Source organism: Laccaria bicolor, genomic scaffold (assembly GCF_000143565.1).
Source record: "Laccaria bicolor S238N-H82 LACBIscaffold_7 genomic scaffold, whole genome shotgun sequence".
Taxonomy (NCBI): domain Eukaryota; kingdom Fungi; phylum Basidiomycota; class Agaricomycetes; order Agaricales; family Hydnangiaceae; genus Laccaria; species Laccaria bicolor.
The window spans coordinates 324,979-343,830 of NW_001889878.1; the positions used below are offsets into that span (position 1 = coordinate 324,979).

At 48.2% G+C, this 18,852-nt stretch overlaps 7 protein-coding genes across 7 annotated transcripts; 3 read left to right on the forward strand and 4 right to left on the reverse strand.

The window, feature by feature from the left end:
* Positions 1-98: 98 nt before the first annotated feature.
* LACBIDRAFT_325194 (uncharacterized protein) lies at positions 99-2,223 on the forward strand (the record flags this gene model as incomplete). Its single annotated transcript, XM_001878688.1, has 7 exons — positions 99-133; positions 267-777; positions 835-1,255; positions 1,426-1,462; positions 1,623-1,690; positions 1,973-1,992; positions 2,083-2,223. The coding sequence occupies 7 exons, from the start codon at positions 99-101 to the stop codon at positions 2,221-2,223; spliced, it is 1,233 nt and encodes a 410-aa protein (XP_001878723.1).
* Positions 2,224-3,681: 1,458 nt separating this feature from the next.
* LACBIDRAFT_316995 (uncharacterized protein) lies at positions 3,682-5,706 on the reverse strand (the record flags this gene model as incomplete). Its single annotated transcript, XM_001878930.1, has 3 exons — positions 3,682-5,107; positions 5,161-5,402; positions 5,464-5,706. 3 exons carry the CDS (start codon positions 5,704-5,706, stop codon positions 3,682-3,684), a joined length of 1,911 nt encoding a protein of 636 aa, XP_001878965.1.
* Positions 5,707-8,088: 2,382 nt separating this feature from the next.
* On the forward strand, positions 8,089-10,722 carry LACBIDRAFT_316997 (urea transporter; the record flags this gene model as incomplete). Its single annotated transcript, XM_001878689.1, has 13 exons — positions 8,089-8,290; positions 8,344-8,507; positions 8,569-8,756; positions 8,806-8,883; positions 8,939-9,086; positions 9,143-9,155; positions 9,209-9,235; positions 9,286-9,551; positions 9,605-9,778; positions 9,832-9,905; positions 9,956-10,415; positions 10,471-10,548; positions 10,606-10,722. The coding sequence occupies 13 exons, from the start codon at positions 8,089-8,091 to the stop codon at positions 10,720-10,722; spliced, it is 1,989 nt and encodes a 662-aa protein (XP_001878724.1).
* A 1,587-nt stretch (positions 10,723-12,309) lies between these two features.
* On the reverse strand, positions 12,310-12,480 carry MISSP6.4 (ectomycorrhiza-regulated small secreted protein; the record flags this gene model as incomplete). The annotated part of the gene is made up of 1 exon (XM_001878931.1): positions 12,310-12,480. The coding sequence occupies one exon, from the start codon at positions 12,478-12,480 to the stop codon at positions 12,310-12,312; it is 171 nt and encodes a 56-aa protein (XP_001878966.1).
* Positions 12,481-12,719: 239 nt separating this feature from the next.
* Positions 12,720-13,206, reverse strand: LACBIDRAFT_248102 (uncharacterized protein; the record flags this gene model as incomplete). The annotated part of the gene is made up of 3 exons (XM_001878932.1): positions 12,720-12,842; positions 12,898-13,003; positions 13,073-13,206. Coding segments are annotated over 3 exons (363 nt in total), but the record flags the coding sequence as incomplete, so codon positions are not given.
* Positions 13,207-13,958: 752 nt separating this feature from the next.
* On the forward strand, positions 13,959-15,894 carry LACBIDRAFT_178467 (uncharacterized protein). Its single transcript, XM_001878690.1, has 8 exons — positions 13,959-14,050; positions 14,100-14,178; positions 14,245-14,303; positions 14,558-14,886; positions 14,939-15,230; positions 15,384-15,478; positions 15,533-15,616; positions 15,669-15,894. Exons 1-8 carry the CDS (start codon positions 14,026-14,028, stop codon positions 15,702-15,704), a joined length of 999 nt encoding a protein of 332 aa, XP_001878725.1. The 5' UTR covers positions 13,959-14,025; the 3' UTR covers positions 15,705-15,894.
* Positions 15,877-18,713, reverse strand: LACBIDRAFT_183994 (uncharacterized protein; the record flags this gene model as incomplete). Its single annotated transcript, XM_001878933.1, has 12 exons — positions 15,877-16,103; positions 16,163-16,292; positions 16,362-16,416; positions 16,478-16,761; positions 16,819-16,956; positions 17,007-17,305; positions 17,358-17,388; positions 17,441-17,833; positions 17,884-18,001; positions 18,052-18,397; positions 18,446-18,527; positions 18,582-18,713. 12 exons carry the CDS (start codon positions 18,711-18,713, stop codon positions 15,946-15,948), a joined length of 2,166 nt encoding a protein of 721 aa, XP_001878968.1. The 3' UTR covers positions 15,877-15,945.
* Between the last annotated feature and the right edge of the window lie 139 nt (positions 18,714-18,852).

Below are 18,852 nucleotides of genomic sequence, written 5' to 3' on the forward strand. Positions count from 1 at the left end.
GGTCTTCGTCACGCTATCCAACACAACTAAACAAGCGTTTCGCTGCGCAAAACATAATCTGGATTCTGAGCGCTCAGCGCTGTAAGTAATCACAGATAATGTTATCGCAACTCGAAGACGCCCGTGCCTTTCGGTTTGTTCATCATAGACCATCAATAGTCCGCCATGAAGCTTCCACCGACCATACCATCTCCCTCCAATACCCCGCAGCTTGAAGAGAAATCTGACTTAGCTGGCTTGCTGAGGCGACTTTCACTCCTTTACAGAGTTTATGATGAAGGCAGTTCTACCGTCCTAACTGATGATGGGTTTATTGCCAATGCTTTCGCAGGCTCTGCAAATGTCAGCGAAATTCTTGAGAGGTATCCCACAGACGATGATTACAGAGAGCTACTGCGACATGTTCGAAACAGGCACCGCGGTGCTAACAGTCCCTGGATATCAATTACCCCGCTGTGGCTGTGGGCCATCGTTGAATGTGTTAAACGGTGTAGGGCGGGTGAAAAGGGAGTTGGATTGGCGCTCATCGATAACGCACAGCTGGCTCTCAGCAGAGATGTTCAACAGGTTTTCTATGCGATGGAACGTAATGAAATCCGTGATGACCATTTAGCCAGCCAATGGTCCAATGATCCACAAGAAATTTTGATCTTCGCTGCTCTTCCACGGAAGGCCATAATATCACAAGTCCTGTTTGCAGACATTATCCCCCATCTACCACCCTTCTTCTTTAAATCTCATCACTGCCGTGCAATCGAAAACATATGCTGGAGAAACGTGCGGACATGGGACAGATTTTATTTCGCTCATAATGAACTGCTGTCCTCCTTGCAGCAACATCGCGACGCAACATCCCCGCATAGTCACGGAAAGAGGGCCTACGACCTTGCACGCTCTTTGATTGAACCCAAGTGGCAAGAAGTCACAAATGATATCTTAGAAGAAGGACAGGAGGCTGGGGAAGAGATTATTAGGAGTCGGGACAAGGAGGCCCTTTCTCATAAGATGTTTATGATGCGTTTTGATACCACTGCTCTCACTGCCGAGGATTTTGATGTGGAGGCCCAAGCTTCCATGAAGCTAAATGAGCTGACCACTATAATCAGGACGTTGGCCGGGAAGATTGCATCCTGGGGCATAGATTGGAACAAGGATGTCGATGGTAGTGCATGGAAAGAAGTGCAACATGCAATTATTCAGTGCACAAAGGAGGCTCAATCTGAAGTAATCGATCAAGTGGGGGAACTTCTGGGGTGTGAGGACGAATTGAACGAATGGGGTTCGAGTGATGACTCGGAGGCGGACCACGAGGACTATAGTAGCAATGACGTACTCGGATGACATGATGGAATTCGGACATACTAGTAATGCGATATCCCGGCTTCAGGCGCCTCGGTTATGTACTCATCTTTCTTTTACTATTAGCCTCCTTCATATTGCTCGAAGTATCTCAGTTCCTGTGGTATGTTATTTTTTTGTTGAAGCGACTCCATCCAGGGATGATTACCCCCTCCGATATTCCTGAGGCGACGGATCGTTCATATGCCAGCGCTATGGCACCTTGAAGTTGGCCTCCAAGTCAAAATTTCGAATTGAAAAAAAAACCTCCTACATACCTACAGTATCTTTGTTCGTGTTAGAAAATACGCGCCTCTGCAGTGGAACCAAAGACCTCTGAACTTTAGATTAGGTGGGACGCCCCCCCGGAGCAATGAGCGCCACCACTTCAGATTCCGTTTTACAATTTTTCCCGTCTATTCGTTGTCCACGTATTTCCTTGGGAATGAGCTTGAATGATGGTGATATGTAAAAAGTAGCCTGGTGGAACAACGTGAATACTTGAGCACTTGAGCACACAGTCAGAGTCAATGGTCCTACGGAAGTCATGAATTACGAACCTGGGCGTCAGAGAGAGGTACAGGGAGCTGTGCGGGAGTAGAAACATCAGCCAGATCTGCTGAAATTATTCCAGTCAATAATAAGACCCCTAAGGTTTGAAGCCGCAGACTGAGCGATAGCAGCGTAGCGGAAAAACGAGGACGGCGGTGAGTTGAGGGTTTGAGATGTGAAATTCCAGATTAGCATGATGGACTTATGCTGGACAAGTCAGAGTTCGTTCCCGGAGTTTCGGAGAGGGCGGGCAAGGTGCATGCGACGCTCTATGGAAAAGGATTGACATTTGAGGCAAAATGGTGGGAGATAGGATTTAGGCCAAGACGATAATTTGTTTGTTGAGGGGGAGGATGAATATAAATGTCTCTGGTACGTGTAAAGCAAAGTCCACTCCCAAAAGTCGTCTCTATTGAAGTCGGCGGCTGACGAGCATGAGCCATTATGCCAGGATACCATTGAGAAGTCGGTGTAAGGAGGTAAGGGGAGGAATGATGGCATGGCTCTGTGAGAATTGTGCGCGTCTAAGGAATTCAGTAGAGCCAGCGTCCCCCGGTCTCCATTTCAAACTTGCCGGTGCCTGTTACTCCCTCCGAAACAATCCCAAGTGACAATCGAGCAACAGGTTCATCCGCGCAGGCCCGAGGTCGACTAGGTGGGATTCACGGAATACATATGGGTGCCCCAGGCCAAGGTGTCTTCTTCTACGAGGGAGTGCGAGGGGTCGGATGTTGCGTTTTTGCTCAATATTTCGTTTGGAGGAATCGGAGCGCGTCGCACACCAACATCTGCGCCCCAGAACCTCCCAGTGCACATCGTCAACGACGAAGGGTAGGCGGATGGGATGTAGATTGGATAGGTCGCCTAATACCTGAAGGCAGACCTGACTCGAAGTAGAGGCTCCCAATGTCACTGCGCTCAAAAATAGTCATTGCTCTTTCTATACGGGCGAGTTTTGAAACCAGGCTTCCTTGGATAAGTCGGCCCCGAGTTTGTACAATTGAGCCCCTTGCACCTTTTCCTGTTCTCTGCTCCTGAACACTGGCATCAGAGAATCCGAGAAACGGGTAGCTGTAGCATGTCGGCATAGCGCATTGTTGCAACCTCGCTGGCTGCTGTAAAGTGTGCTGCTCCGGCAGTTGGAAAGGTAAGCATCGAGCTCCAGCTCGAAATTATGATTCGACGTCCCTAGGATGACTTTAGAAGGAGGACTCAGGCCTTCGTTGACGAAGTACTCACCCTCAGCCAGGAATACTCACACAGGCCGATACATTTGAAGCCTTCACCACCTCCGTAATTAGGGCCTGCACGTCATTGTTTGCGTTCTTATTTGACCACCCCCGCAGATTCAATGTCGGGAGCACCTACGAGCATGGGCGTTGAACAACCACGTATAACCGGTATGTCGGATAGTTTTCTGGATTAGGTGAACGAAGCGAATCAACTTGAATTTCAAGTACGATGTCCTGAATGAAACGAAAGTAACAGGTTACAGAACACACTATTGCAAAAACAAGGTTTGTTGTCAACGTTCGCTTGAGTAGTTTCTGCGCATGCACGGACGAGAGCGTCGTACACCAGAAAGGGATACAAATCGAAGCTTGCGGCCAGACGCATCCAATAGGAAGAAGATGCGTTTCGATTTGGTTTCGATTTGAACTTGCAGGAATGATGGTATCTATTGAAGACTCACTCAGAGTTTTATGGAAAGGGAAAATTCAGTTTTCGGTCGAACGCGGTATAGAGAAATAGATAAAGCGTATAAACTTTCAAACTCAACATGATCTCCTCCTAATCAACAACAGCCACAGAACTACTAGTAGCCAAATTCGACATCCCCTCCGCCAAACTCCTCGGATCCACAACCCAAATCGCCGGCGAGTTCACAACCTCCTCCCCTCCCATACCTCCTTCATCCAAAGCATCCAACCTCCCGGTAACCCTCGCAATCTTCATCTCCCTCAAAATCGCCTTTACACTCATCCTATTCGCAGTGAGCGTCGTCCATCCCAAATCCGCGCCCCACAGCATGCTCTGCACCGTGTGCGCAGTCAACCTGGGATTAGCCTTGGTCACGATAGCCCGCTGGATCTCCCCGCTGTCATCGGGTGTGTTCACGAGGTCCTCAGGGAGCGCACGCGGGTGAGGGATAGTTTCCTGCGCGAGGATGTCCTCGCATGTTTTCCCCAGATCCCTGTGGAATTTCAGACGAAGGTGCGTTTCGGGTGGAGAGAGGGTTGCGAGCAAGGCAGCACGATCGTCGTTGGCAGATTCGGGGTAGAGGCGAAGAGGGAAGAGGGGGATGAACTTGGAGGGGTAGCGAGAGTTCTGCCAGTATTGGTCTTCAGCTTGTTCCGGCGTGAGCGGTGCATTGGAAGAAGGAGACCCAGGGCCTGGCATTGAGAATAGAGCAAACGCACGACGTTTCTCATTTGAGCCCCCAATTTTAGACACGATGCGGAGGCAGCGGTCACGGGCTTCTGGTGTCGTCCAAAACTCCACCTTTTGCATGGCCAAGATTTTGTCATGAATTTCTTGTAAAAGCCCCTTTCCCATTTCCTGCAGCAGCTGATTTGTTAAAGCCCGAGAGTGTTTTGCTAGATCGTGCTGCACAGCTGCAGCGTCCTCGTCCGTAGCTGGTTCAATATGACGGGGTTTCCCCTTCGCCATACCGTTTATGGTCTGCCTCTTCTGTTTCCACTTGCAATATTCTTGGGGAGGTATGAAGCGTCGATTAGCTTCGTCAATTGTCGATGGGAGTTGGGCATGCGTAAGATCAGATATGACCGCGATAAGGACAGAAAGATCGAGGTTGATGCGCGGTGTGGGTTCAAGAGGGAAAGGCGGGGAGGGGGAGGGCACTCTAGATGAAGGCAGTATGAGTAGTTCGTTCTCTCCCCGTTCTCCAAGCTCCACGTCGACACCCAGATCAAGAAGACATTGTATCGTTTGCGCGATTCGTGGGTCAGCTCCTGCGTTCAGATCTAACCTCGTCAAACGAAGTGTCACTTTAGGAATCTCCGATGTGCCCTCAATAATAGGATTGGCTTTGGCCGCCTGCAAAAGGGATCGACCCATACGTAGAATGGAGTTGTCAAATTCGGTTTGAGCAAGAGTTGGCCGATCTGCTTCCCATTCGTCGTTCGAATCATCTTCGGAATCGGTTAGATAAGAATCGATTTCGCGGAATTCTGAAAGGATACGAGAGTTCTTGACGCTGCGGGTCGTGTGAGATGAACGCGTTTGAGATGAATTAAAACAAGAACACACGTATTGACCCGAATCCATCGTCGGCCGTTGTCTGCCACTACGTCAACCTTCGCTCCTGGAGGTCTTTGGGCGCCTCTCTTTCTCGCAGAGTTGGGTAGCTGCGAGGTAGGCTGGAAGGGGAACGTTTTGAACACGGAAACTATAGGCGCTGGACCGCATAAAACCTCGTTCCAAACCGCGATGAGGTATGGAGCATTGGTTGACAATGGTGGGAGATGGATTGATTCCGGATCGTCAAGAAACTACTGGAAAAAAATCGAGATGAGATTGCGAATAGATTTTTGGGGCAAACAGAGTAAGAACCTTTTGAAGCACGTCAAGATCAATCTTTATGTTATCTCTTAAGTTTTTGAGCCCCGGGATGTGCTCTTGCTGAAGCCATTGACTATCTTCGCCGGCATCGGTACTAACGTCCAGTGACGAGTCAAGAATCGGAGGTCTGTCGCTCAGCGGTTGGAAGTTGGAGATCGCTTCATGAATCTGCTGCAGTCGGACGTTAAGCTGCTGGAGATCTGAGTGTACTGCGTCGTGGACAACGGAATTCATGGTGAAGAAAGCAGAGCTGAGGTTGTGGTTACGAGCCAAAGATCGATAAAATTGCCGTGGGACAGATTCTAAATTTGGATATTCGTAACTTCACCAATTTCAAAGAACAAAAAAAGTCTTTACTCATTTTATCTTTATCAACATGAGACTTGGTATTTTTTAACTCATTCTACGATGACGGAATATGAGAACGATCGTCTGCTCGAAATTAACAACCAGAGGCGGGTCAGCTATCAGCTATCAGCTCATGCTTATCGCTTTTTACGAGGCTTGTCATTTTCGAGTTGACTTGATAATAAAACAGTGGTTCTAATACAAGGGTACAATTTCTAATGATAGTGGCGAACCTAGTTTGAACACAATCAGCTATCATTCCGTGGAGATCAACGTGGCAAGCAACTAACTTGGAGTCCATTGAGAATTTCTATGTCGTATTCCTCTCCTTTGATGAATTCTCCTGTGCCGTAGCTCTTGACACGGGCGGACTCCCATCTATGAATTGTCAGATGCAGCTACAAAAAAAAACAGAGGATATAACATACTCATCGGTTGTAGGTGGCTTTCCTTCGAAGATCTGATGGCCTTCCTTTTGTACTTTCTCCGAATCGAAAAGCTCTAACGACACGCCAGGAATAAAGTGCGCAAAGTGGAAAACACCGAGGCGACGAAAATGAACTTGGTCTTTTGGTGGTCGAACGACTAAAAAATAAATGGACAGTCAGACTATTTCGGTAATGCCGCGGAGGAAAAAACAAGCTACATACCGCGATGCATCGTTCCTTTCAGAATCCCACCGCTCATGAAGGAGAGCTGGTCACCTATGTTGATAACATATGCACCCTCCCTGTGTTTAACGTATCGCCAGACGTTATCCGGCATCAAGACTTGAAGAGCGGTGACTGGTTGAGAAACGAGGCAGCTAATGCTGTTGAAGTCAGTGTGTCCATTCAACATGACGCCATTAGTCTTCTTCGCTTCTTCCGATGTAAGGGGGTCATAGATCATGTATCTAAACACCTAGAAACACAATTATTAATAGATAACTGGATGGGAGGTAGAATAAGAATCATACATCTTCACCAGGTTTTCCTTGAGGAGTTTCATGGAGGTCCCAGAGGTGACCTTCCTTGAGCCCCAGTACGCCGTCGATGAGTTGAGTAACTGGCTTGAGGACCTTCTCACGGGATTCCTATATCCCAGTAAATACGAGCTCCCCTTTAAAAGCGCATTGAGACTTACAGATAAGAAAGCTTTGATTTCGGGCATGTGGGGTTGGAGAGCTTTGGGATGGCGGGTGACGGGATCGAGCCTGGTGAAAGTGTTAAGGAGGGAAATTTAAAAATTAGGATGGGTACTAACTCGTTCGCGTAAAAATTGTAATGCTCTATCCTGTCGCGGATGCCATTTGTGATCTCCCAATAGTTTTGGAGCTGTTCGAAAATCGGATGAGATGAAGGACGTCGAAGAACCAGTGAAGCAGGTAAACGAACCTTATAACCGATGAAAGACCCCTTTTCCTTGATTGGGGCGACATGTTGTTCTTTCTCCTCTCTTGAGACTGCATCGAACGCAAGCTGGCCTATCGAAAATTGCCGAAGGAGCTAGAGAGATGAGATGAGCCGCGTTCAAAACAATTTTGACAACAAGTTACCGTTTCGGGAGCAATATCGTGACCAATCACGTAAAAGAAACCGTCGCGTTGAAGGGCCGTCGCGACTGTCTTGATCAATTCCTCCTTCTCCGTCGCCAACTTTGACAAGTCAATCGTCAAAATGTCCGCCCATTCGAGGTCTTCAGCTGTTACAGGAGGCGCCTCCCATACAGGAACGTCAGGAACGGATGCGGTAGCGTTCAAGCTGAGCTTCTCAAATGCTGAGGAGGACTCCGCGACGGCAACAGTGGTGGTAGAAGACATGGTAGACTATGTGTAAGTTGCCTTTTGAATTCGTTATCTACGTACTTTTAAGCTTCTGCGACTGATCCGTAGTACAGCACGAGCTATACCAAGGTATGGCGTGTATTTTCGCCAATGGTGCGGGGGATCACGCAATGGACAAGTTTCGCCACCGTTGCTCCTTTACCAGCATCGGGTCCTTCCTCCGATGACTGCCTAATAAGTTAGTCAAAAATGAAATTGACGCTGCGTGACACTCAAATCTACTGAAATTCAGACAAAAGGCTTGTGCACGAACGGCAAAACGTTTCTCGAACCCTAGATGCTGCAATATCGCTGGTGCAATGCGTGATTGGGAGTGAAATTTTCGTGCTTACTCTGTGCTCACCAAACGAAAATCATGCATCTCGAATTCTTGATAAGAGAGCTTAGGTACTGCTTGGGTACTGCCTTGTGGACTTCAACTTTCCGCTCTAAGGCCTACCCACATGTCTCCTACTCCCCCACTTCCTCAAGGTGCTGGCTATGCCGTCGTACTTGGTCTCGGGTTATTCTTTGCGTTGTTGATGAACATCATCACATGGATACAGCAGAAATTTTCTGACTTTTCGCCTAATTCGGCCTCTGAGTTTTCGGCTGCAAGCCGATCGCTCAAGACCGGTCTGGTTGTCGCTGGTATCATCAGTTCATGTGCGTACTTCTTGGTCACATATCCTGCCTCTCATCTCACGAACCACCTTTAGGGACATGGAGTTTGACCCTTCTCCAAAGCGCGACTCAATCGTACTCTATGGGAATATCAGGAGGGTACTGGTACGCAATTGGAGGCACCCTCCAAATTGCCCTTTTCTCCGTTATTGCTAGCAAGGTCAAAATGAACGCTAATAGAGCGACTACCTTTCCTGAAGTGAGTTGAGTCATCAGACCCTGATTCCCCATTCAGAAACTTTCTAAATAAGTCAATTCAGGTCGCGTACATTCGTTTTGGTACCGCAGGCCACCTTGCTTTTCTATGGTGTGGGCTTGTCTGCAATGCCATCGTATCGGCTTGCATTCTCCTTGGTAGTGGCACTGTCGTGACGGCGCTGACTGGAATGAATGCGTATGCCGCGTTATTCTTGATTCCCGTTGGAGTAGCTATTTACGTCGCTACTGGGTAAGTAGCGCCGATTTCTTCTTTATCAACTGACTCACTCTTTCCACAGGGGTCTGCGAGCAACGTTTATCTGCGATGCGACACATACATTTGTGCTACTGCTCATCCTTATCTGTTTCTCCTTTATGTAAGTGACTGCTATATTTTTTTCGAAGCTCTTGCTCATCGCCATGAATCATTAGTATCATGACTGGGGACAACGCCATTGGTAGCCCCAGAAGGTTGCACGAGCTTCTTGTGACGGCATCTGAGTTGTGGCCTGTCGAGGGGAACTACCACGGCTCTTATCTTACGTTTCGATCGCGGTCTGGTTCCATTTTTGCGGTTCAAGTAAGTGTCATGATGATGTGACGTAGATCAATGCATTCATGAGCTCTGCCCCACAGTCCATCATCACAGGTACGAGTAGATGTAGGGCGTTTTCTGGATTAGAGCTGACCTGTGTTGTTTAGGTTTTGGCCTCGTTACCTGCGATCAAGGTGCGTAAAGCGGCTCCGCATGATGTCATCGCGCTAAATCAGCATTCTAGGGTACTGGTCAAAGGCTATTGCCTCCAACCCGTCAACAACAGCAAAGGCCTACTTCCTTGGAGGTTTTGCATGGTTCTCAATCCCTTTTACGTGCGGTACTGCGCTCGGTCTGACGGCCCGCGCCCTCGGCTCTATTCCCGGCTTCCCCGTCCTGTCAAGCTCTGATATTGGTTCAGGCTTGGCTGCTGTTGAGGCAGTTAGCTTCCTTCTCGGAAAGGCAGGATCCGTCCTGATGCTTCTACTCGTTTTCCTGAGCGTTACCTCGGTAAGCTCTCGAGCTCCTAACACCATTCTTTCTCTGATCAAACACTTTCTCAGGCTCTCAGCGCCGAGCTCATTGCGACATCAACTCTCCTTTCTTATGATGTCTACCGTCATTACTTCAAGCCGAACGCCACGAGTAAGGAGGTTGTCACTGCTTCACGATACTTCATCGTATTTTGGTCCGTGTTTTCTGGAGCTTTGGCATCTATTTTCCACGCTGTGGGCATCGTGAGTTCTGTTCTGTTCCATATGTTAGTATTCTTACTCACGTTGCGAAACAGAACCTTGGCTGGATCTTCTACTTCCTTGGAGTGTCAACAGCATCTGGCGTGTTCCCGATCGCCTTGACTTTCCTGTACGTGTGCGGAAATTTGCATAATTTAGGCTGTGCTCACATCGTGGCAGATGGAAAGACCTCAGCGCAGCAGGTGCCGTCGCAGGATCTATCGGCGGCATGATCATAGCGCTCGTCACTTGGCTCGTTACCGCAAAATGCTACATGGGATCTATCACTGTTGACACACTCAGTGATCAGTGGGTTTCATTCGCTGGAAACGCTGCGGCTATTATTTCTGGTGGTGTCCTATCCATTGGGTTATCGCTTTGGCGTCCCGCGAACTTTGATTGGGAGAAGACACGAGGTATGAGTGTTGTCGAGGAGGAAGATCTATCAGCCACTTCAAGCAGAACAAGCGTTCAATCGGAAAAAGTGAAAGCGAAGGACGACGTCCAGAGTGTTCACTCCATTGAAGAACGGGCATTCGTTTCTGGCGCTGAAATCGACGGCTTGGATTTGGCGGCACTGAATAGGACCTTCAAAAAATACAGCGTTATCTTTACCGTTGTAGCGGTGATTATCACTTTCGTAAGTCGTATCTTTCCTTCTTAATCTATGGTTCCACACTAACATTTTTATTTAGGTTATACCTGTGCCTCTGAGCGCTGCACCGTACATCTTCTCACCAAAATTCTTTACGTTTGTGATCGCTGTCATGTTTGTGAGTCGAAGCCACCTCCGTTCGTCTGCATCGATGATAGAGCTCATGGTATTATAGATCTGGCTTTTCTTTGCGTTCTTCCTTGTAGTCATCCTGCCTCTCATAGAATCGCGTCATGCTTTGAAAAGAATTACCCTTGCTGTACTTGGAGTACGTTCATCTCAATCTACATAACTTTTTAGATGTCCCTCTTTCTCTCTACACGACTTTATGCCCTTGACGACCCGTAGTTACATATCCTGTATTAGTACCTTACAAATTGAAGTTGTAACTGCCGCCACTTTATCAAGTCTTTGTTAAGTGACCGCCTTCTCGACAAACACCACCAAAGCCATGCACAACTACTAAGGAGTTGTGCAACAGCCTTGAATCGCAAGTCCGACTACTCGAGGAGATCTATCCCCCAGATAGTACGCGCTAGTATCACAACGTTGGTGAGCGTTTCACTTTTTTGGTTCATCTTGCGCGTTGATCGTGACGCGCTTCAACACTGTCCATCGAGCTTCGATCACACTTTTCCAAGGACCAAGCTACGCCAGTGGCTTGGGTAACACCCTTTGAATTGGTTTTCTCATGCTGGGAAAACTCTGAAAGCTATCACCCTGCGACTTGCCCTGTGAGTCTGACAACACTTCGTGGATCCAAATTGGAATCCTGCTGTTAACTGCTTCGTTGGTCGCCTAAACGTTGATTCTACACTAGCGCCCGATTTTACTGTTTCCCAGCGCTAGTTTACCCTCATCCTGACTCACTTGCGATCCCACCACAAAGCTTGAGGTCCGCTAGGAAAGGCTTATCCCACAACCCTTGATATATTTCTATTTATTGGAAAAGGCTGTGGGCTTATACTTACTGCGGAACTCTGGGCGTTTTCCTTTCCCGACAACTTGGTGAAATCGATGCACGTCGCCGCGCACGCAACTTCTTTTGGGACATACGGAACTTTTTGTCACTCTGGTTCCTCGTATATCAAATAAAGTGGTATGTGTACACGTAGTAATCTGGTAGGCGTTGTTCTTCTGGCGCTCTACATACTACCACATCTTTTATAGCATTGCTATATGAGAATCTCATCAAACCCTTACGCGCAATCAAATTTGATTTTTTTTAAACAGGGAAGGCTACAAGCCTATTTTGCTCCGGTTCCGACTGTGGGTCGTGGTACTATGACTCAACTACTTATCTTTTGGGTCCATCCGATATATTCCCTTGATCAAAACCTGTCTCAAGTGTCTTCCTCAGTGTCTGTAGCGATGGCGCGTCCTTATTTTGGTCGCACACACGAGGCAACATGACTTCGCGTCGACGGTACCGAGCTGCAACAGGAACCGTTGTGGGATCGGCTTGTGCTCGATCAAGCAAACAATGGGAAGAAACTGCCTAATATCACTTAGCTATGACTCGATAGGCAGCTCTGGAGACGCGTCACGGTCAGCCGATTCGCGCCTTGTATATTTAGTAGAAATCTCACCAACCTTTTTGGGAGAACAATGCTTTTGATCGCGACCAGGCGAGCGTCCTTTGATCATGAGGCGGATACAACTCGGGACGCCTGCGAATTTCGACCGACTTGTTGTATTTGTGATATGCTTGATATCTGTGCGTTTCCAAGATACTTTTTTTGTACAGCCGATTCCGCCCTAATTCTTGGCCTTGCTGTTACAAGCCTGATATTGTATCATGGACCCCTGTCAAACTCTTAGAGATATATCACAACGTTTTTTACAGCTCTTTACCCCTGAAATCGCGATCTCAAATTATTCATTGGGTGTTGGCCTTGAAGTCGATCTCATGTACAGTTAGGTAGTTGGTATGGCCTGTCAATATGGTAGAGTTGGGTACTTGATACAGGGGATTTATAAAAATAGGTAAACCATCATAGTAAGATACAAAAGAAGCAAGTAATGAAGTAGTATACAGCCAAGAAAGCATAGGTCCGATATATATCCCCAACCTTATCTAGATGAAATACAATGAGAAAACAAAAAAAAGACATCCTGGGATTTTTTGAGGTATTGTCCTCGAAATGACTACGTCAAATATGAGGGCGCGTGAGTGGGGCATGGCGTCAATTACAAGGGTTGTTACAAGAGTTGTAGAGGGAAGATTGATCGTGTATTAACGTAGGGGGTTTGAACGTGGCGCCTCTTCTGCGTGGTAAGAAAAGATTATTAGGAAGCGGCCGCAGTGTGGAGTGGTAGGGGAGTTATTGTAGGATGGGAAGATCTGGCAGGTGATCTTGGCCAAGTCACAGTGAGCATGCCGTCTTGAAGTCCTGCTGTGACTTCTGACTCCTAAAGTACGCGTCGTGAGTCAGTCTATCTCAAGAGTGAATAAGCGGGAAAATACCTTGATACCCTCAGGCATTGGAATGGAGCGGTGAAAGGTTCCGTAACGGAGCTCCTGGACGCGTAATATTGATTGCGGGGCAGCAGTGTCAGCATCGCCCTCGCCTCTCGCAATAGCGTCGGCAGCGGAGATGGGGTTTGACGGCAGTGGCAGGCTCCTGCCAGGTACAGAGTACGCTGCCTGTCTCTTTCCTGTGATGACAAGGCTGCCCTCAAGGATACGGAGGGCGATATCGCTTGTCTTCACTCCAGGAACCTCGAAAATAGCTGTTATATTCGAGGACGACTGGTCGTCGAGGAGATCCATCCTAAAAAATATATAGTCAAGGGGCAACTCCAAACTAAACACAGAAAAATATATACCTTGGTGTGAATTGTGTGGTAGAATGTGTAGGGGCTACAACGCGCAATTTCCCAGCTTTTATAGCTTGTCTGCACATGTAAACAGCAGCGCGTTCAACCGCTCTGTGGAAGGTCGGGTTGCGAGTCGCCTCTGAACCATTGCGACGGCTTGTATCCGGAAGAGAAATCGAACTCATTGTGGTAGAGTTGTAGTTGGTAGGGTATGGAGGGGTATGGAGGTTTCTTGGAGGAACTTGAATCGAGTTCGATCGACTGCTTTTATACCAGACTGCGGCATGTGCCGAATCATCCAGAGTCACCGAGACCTTTCTCCAACCAGATGCAAATCTCTGGGTTCGGTCATCCCAAATTATTGGCGCCGAGGCCCGTATCGACGTAGGAGGCTGTGCTGAATGAGTCATTGGGGACTGTGTGGTTCCAAAGCTTGTGACAAAGCAAACATCGTCATTTTGTAAGACGGATTTGTTGAAAGGACGCGTATGCCAGACTACGGATGTGCTAACGGATGCCCGAATGCTGTCCTCCGCACAGAATAAGAGGCGATGACGAAAAGGCAGCCGCGACGTCGGTCGGGCATTTTGTTTGCTCAAGCCCGCCGAGCCAAACATGGAAAAAGCGGAGTCGGCAAGCTCCGGATGCACGTGACGTCTGTGTTGAGCCTTTCCAAATTTGCAACGACATACCAGACTCCAGTGCCACTGGCAAAGCGAGTAGCCTTTCTCCAACATTCAAGAACTCTCCACAAACTACGTCTAACTCTACGGGAATGGCGGCCAGCAAGGTCGTTTTTGGTGCGTATCTGTCTAAGCACTGTGACGCAGCCGCTGACACACCACACAGTTGGAAATGTTCCCTACAATATGGCGGAAGACCAGCTGATCGATGTCTTCAAGTCGGTAGGACAGGTGATAGGTTTTAGGTGAGTAGTTCCATCCATTCTTTCAAGGAGACATAACCAGCGTGGGGTGTTGATGTTTCTGTGCAGACTGTCCTACGATAGGGACACGGGAAAACCCAAGGGGTATGGTTTTTGTGAGTTCGCGGGTACATCAATTTATTTCTTTTGTGCACGAAAATACGTTCCGTCTGACTTGAAATCCATCCTCTATTCAAAACCTCAAAAACCGCAATTCGCAATCGTCAAAACCTCGTGCACTTCAAACAAATCACACTCACAAATTGACTGCAATGCTTCTCTTACCTTCAACTTGTTATCTGGTGTGGCGTGATGTGCTGTCCGCAAAATCTTCAACCGAATTATATTCGTCCATGAAATGATTGAATTCGACCACATAAAGACCACGAAACAGCGATGTCTGCCGTACGCAATCTTAACGGCGTTGATGTCGGCGGCCGGCCTCTTCGAATCGACCTAGCAGAATCCGATCCGCATCTTGAAGGAAAGACAACTGTGAGAGGAGAAATCTACCCCGACGCACCTCCTTCATCTGGGTGGCGCGGTGGTGGTGGTGGTAGTAGTGGACGAGGTTTCGATCCAGAAGCCTTCCTCGCCAACTTGCCACCAGGTGTGCAGATACCAAAAGGATCTTCGTCATTGGATCATATCAGCCAAACGCTTGCCACCATGCAACCGAGTCAGCTTATGGAAGTCCTGGCCCAAATGAAGGTACAGCCTCTCGTTTCAACAACATATTTGGCGACACCTGATGTAAGAGTAGGCTTTCGTTATTACACATCCAGATCAAGCAAAAATCTTGCTTGTGAAACACCCACAGTTCGCCTACGCGCTCTTTCAGGCCCTCCTTCTAAATAAAATTGTTGATCAAGCGATCCTGCAACGCATGCTTGAAGCAACAGGCGCAGGAGCAGTTGGACGCGGCCCGCCACCACCTCATGCCCCCCCAGCAGCCCGACCGCTAATGCCTGTCCCTCCACCTCACCTGCAGCACGGGCACCTGCCACTTCCCTCCCATTACCCTCCATCGCAAATGCCGCCTTTCCCGCCTCAGGGTGCCATCCAACAACCTCAGCCCGTGGCTGGAATCCCTCCACCGATGCCAGGGATGTCGGCCCCACCCGCTTCCGCAATGTTTACCCACCATCAGCATCCTCAACATATGCCCCCTCCCATGATGCCTCAATACTACAGACCTCCGGCTCAAGCAGCTCCCGTCCCTCCGCCAATGGCGCCTACTACCCCTCAGCCTCCCCAACAACCGCAGGCCCAACCTGCGCCTGAGATAAGCGACAGCCAACGGGTACGATTTACCTCAGGATTTGCTCGTGTGAAATCTGACCCATTCATTGCACAGACGATGTTGATGCAAGTCCTTAGTTTAACGCAAGAACAAATCAACGCTCTTCCGGATGCGGAGCGGTCAGCAATCTTACAACTGGTCAGTATCGTTTCTTGTCCGTTTCGACAGCTGTTGGTTAAACCCTTCATAGCGAAATCAGTTTATGGGGGGTTTAGGTGCCGCTTAGTGTGTCTAATCTGGTCCTTCCTTTTCCTCCCATCCTATCCTGCCTTTTCTGTGCATCATCTCGGACCGTCAGCATTATATCCTGTCCAGTATACATTTGAGAATGGTTAACTTCTGTATATATAGCACAATTAGTTGTTGTGGTCTTGCATGCCTTTCACTTAACACGATTTCCTGACAAGTCTTGATTCTATATCCTAGAGTTCTGAATCCTGTGCTCCAGATCTAGAACAACCACCGTATTATACAAGTTTGTTATCTAGGCTCCGCGATTTCTTCAATGCCACCAGTTTCTCAACGATCAGATTTAGAGGCACCATTTCGCCCTTGGCCTTGGTACCAACGTCATCACGGTTGCGTACGTTCACGGAACGAGCATCAAGCTCCTCCTGACCCACGACTAAACGGACACTAACATCAGCGGGCGATGTCAATGACGGGCTCCAAATGCCAACATACCAAGTATAAAGTTGTACTGCGCAATCTCTCCATTACGGATCTTCTTCGGTAGGGTATTCTCTCCGTTGTCCACGTCAGCGAAAAGTCCGAGCGATGTCAAGCGTTCAGTGATTTCCGCAGCGTATTCTTTCTGTGTTTCGAAAAAAAAAAAAAGGGTAAGCACAGCCACGATGAACGGATCATCGGGATTTGTTCTCACATAAGGGGCCGCGACGGGTATGACGAGCACCTGTCGAGGCGATATCCAGAAGGGCCTTTGAACCGAGGCTCACTCAGCATAATTCCCTGCCGAGAACAAGATAAATTGCAACGTACCACTTTCCGGCAAAATGCTCCGTGATTATCGCTATGAATCGTTCGAGACTGCCAAGGATCGCACGATGGATAATGACAGGCCTGTTGTGCGCCTCCTCGGCTGACCGGTACTTGAGGTTGAAGCGCTCCGGAAGCTGGAAGTCAAGCTGGATGGTGGCGCACTGGAATGAACGACGCAGGGCATCGCGAATGGTGATGTCGATCTTTGGCCCATAGAAGGCACCATCACCTGGGTTCAGGTCCCATTTACCAGGATAATGCTTTTCAAGCGCTAGTTTCAGTTGCTGTCAAGATATGTCTGTTTGAGTCAAAAGGAAGGGGTAAGATCGAGGAGAATATACCGCTTCAGCTTGATCCCAAGTCTCAATGGTGCCGAGGTAGTTGTCTGGACGTGTGGACAATTCCAGGCGGAAATCGAAGCCAAAGAGACCATAGATGTGCTGCATGAAATCGAAAAGCATGCTGATCTCTTCTTCGAGCTGTAAGATAAAAGTAAATCCAAAGTTTCTTCAAGGCAGTCAAGACTTACCTGGGAGGGCATACAAAAGACATGGGTATCATCTTGCACGAATCTCCTCACGCGGGTCAAACCAGTCAAAGCACCACTGGCTTCGTTTCGGTGGATGATACCGAACTCGGCCATACGTATGGGCAGTTCTTTGTAACTTCGATCTCTCGAGTCAAAAATTAAGCAGTGACCAGGGCAATTCATCGGCTTGAGTGCCCATTTTTCTTTCTCAACGTCAAGCAAGAACATATCGTCCTTGTAGTTCTGCCAATGACCCGATGTCTCCCAAAGTTTGCTGTTGTACATGTTGGGGGAGATGACTGCGTTCTATTGAGATGACGGTGTCTGGAAAATTGAGCATGACAAACTTACCTTCTTGGTATCCACGCTTGAAGTATTCACTCTACGACAAAAAATGTGAGTTTTCGGGTGGAAAACAAGTTTTGCAAACTTACTCGCATGAGTTCTACAAGTGAATTGTATATCCGCGTTCCGTGAGGGAGGAAGAAACAGCTTCCAGGGCTGAGATCGTTGAAGAAGAACAGCTCTTGGTCCTTGCCAATTTTGCGGTGATCACGCTTAGCAGCCTCAGCGAGGAAGACTTTGTAATCTGCGAGCTGCTTCTTGTCGGGGAAAGAGATACCGTAGATCCGTTGTAAAGAGTCGTTGTTCGCGTCTCCGAGAAAGTAGGATGCAGAGTTCTTGGTAACCATGAAAGCCTTGATCTTGCCAGTATGTGGGATGTGTGGGCCAACACAAAGATCGACCATGGGACCGCACCGATATACGGTGGTGGACGTGCCGTCAGGAACTTTGGTCTGGATGAGGTACTGTTTGTATTTATTGTACTAGAGCAAGTTCAGCAAAAAAAAAAAACTCAACAACGGAAATCGCGCACGTTGAACATCTCAAGGAGTTTCTCCTTTGACACGACTAGCCTCTCAAACTTCTGCTTCTCCTTGATGGCTGCTTCGGAAACCTTCTCCAGCGCGGGATAGTCAGCGTTGGTGACTGGGCTGCGACGAGATGTGAGACAAGATTCACGAATATAAACTATCAGACGCACCGTTCTTCAATTGCCATTTCATAGAAGAATCCCTCATCCGTAGGGGGGCCAAGACAGAGATGACAGCCATAGTGTCGTTCAGCAGCCTCTCCGAGAACGTGCGCAGAAGAGTGCCAGAAGACTTTCTTTCCTTCTGGGTGTTCAAAATCAAGAAGTTCCAGTTTGCATGCCTTTTCCAGCGGTCGGTCGAGGTCCCAAAGCTCTCCATCAACCTTTGCGATGACAATTCTTTCTGACAAGCTCTTTGAAACCTCCTTTGCTACGTCCATAGGGCTCGTTTCCCAACTTTTTCCTTTCCGTTCCGAACCATCAGGCATGGTAATGACGATTTCCTCTCTGGGTTGAGCTTAAGAAGAGTCAATCTTTTATCCATTCTGCACGAAACCTCGCGTACATTTGACAAACTCATCGTATTCCGCCTTGAGCTCGTCGAATATTTTTATACGATGATCGAAAAATGCTGGTCGTGGTTGTAACTGTGTTGATCTCGCTCAATCCCTGTTCGCGAGGAATTTGAAGGTTAAACGTACTTCTAGGGGGTATGTAGATGTAGATGCTGGTTTTCCCTTCTTTTCTTTTGGTTTCTTCTCATCACTCGCGTGAGGGCTGTCCAGGGCTGGGATCTGGGCAGCATGGGCGGTAGAGTGTACTGGGGTAGCCATGGAGTGCGCTCTGATCGTTGCTCTAGACAATCGATATCGATAGGGATAAAAAGCAGAGATGTTGCAGTTGTGCAATCGAAGAGGACTTGGCTTCAATCTGCAAAGCAACTTTTGAGAGAGCATCCAAATCGATTTGAGT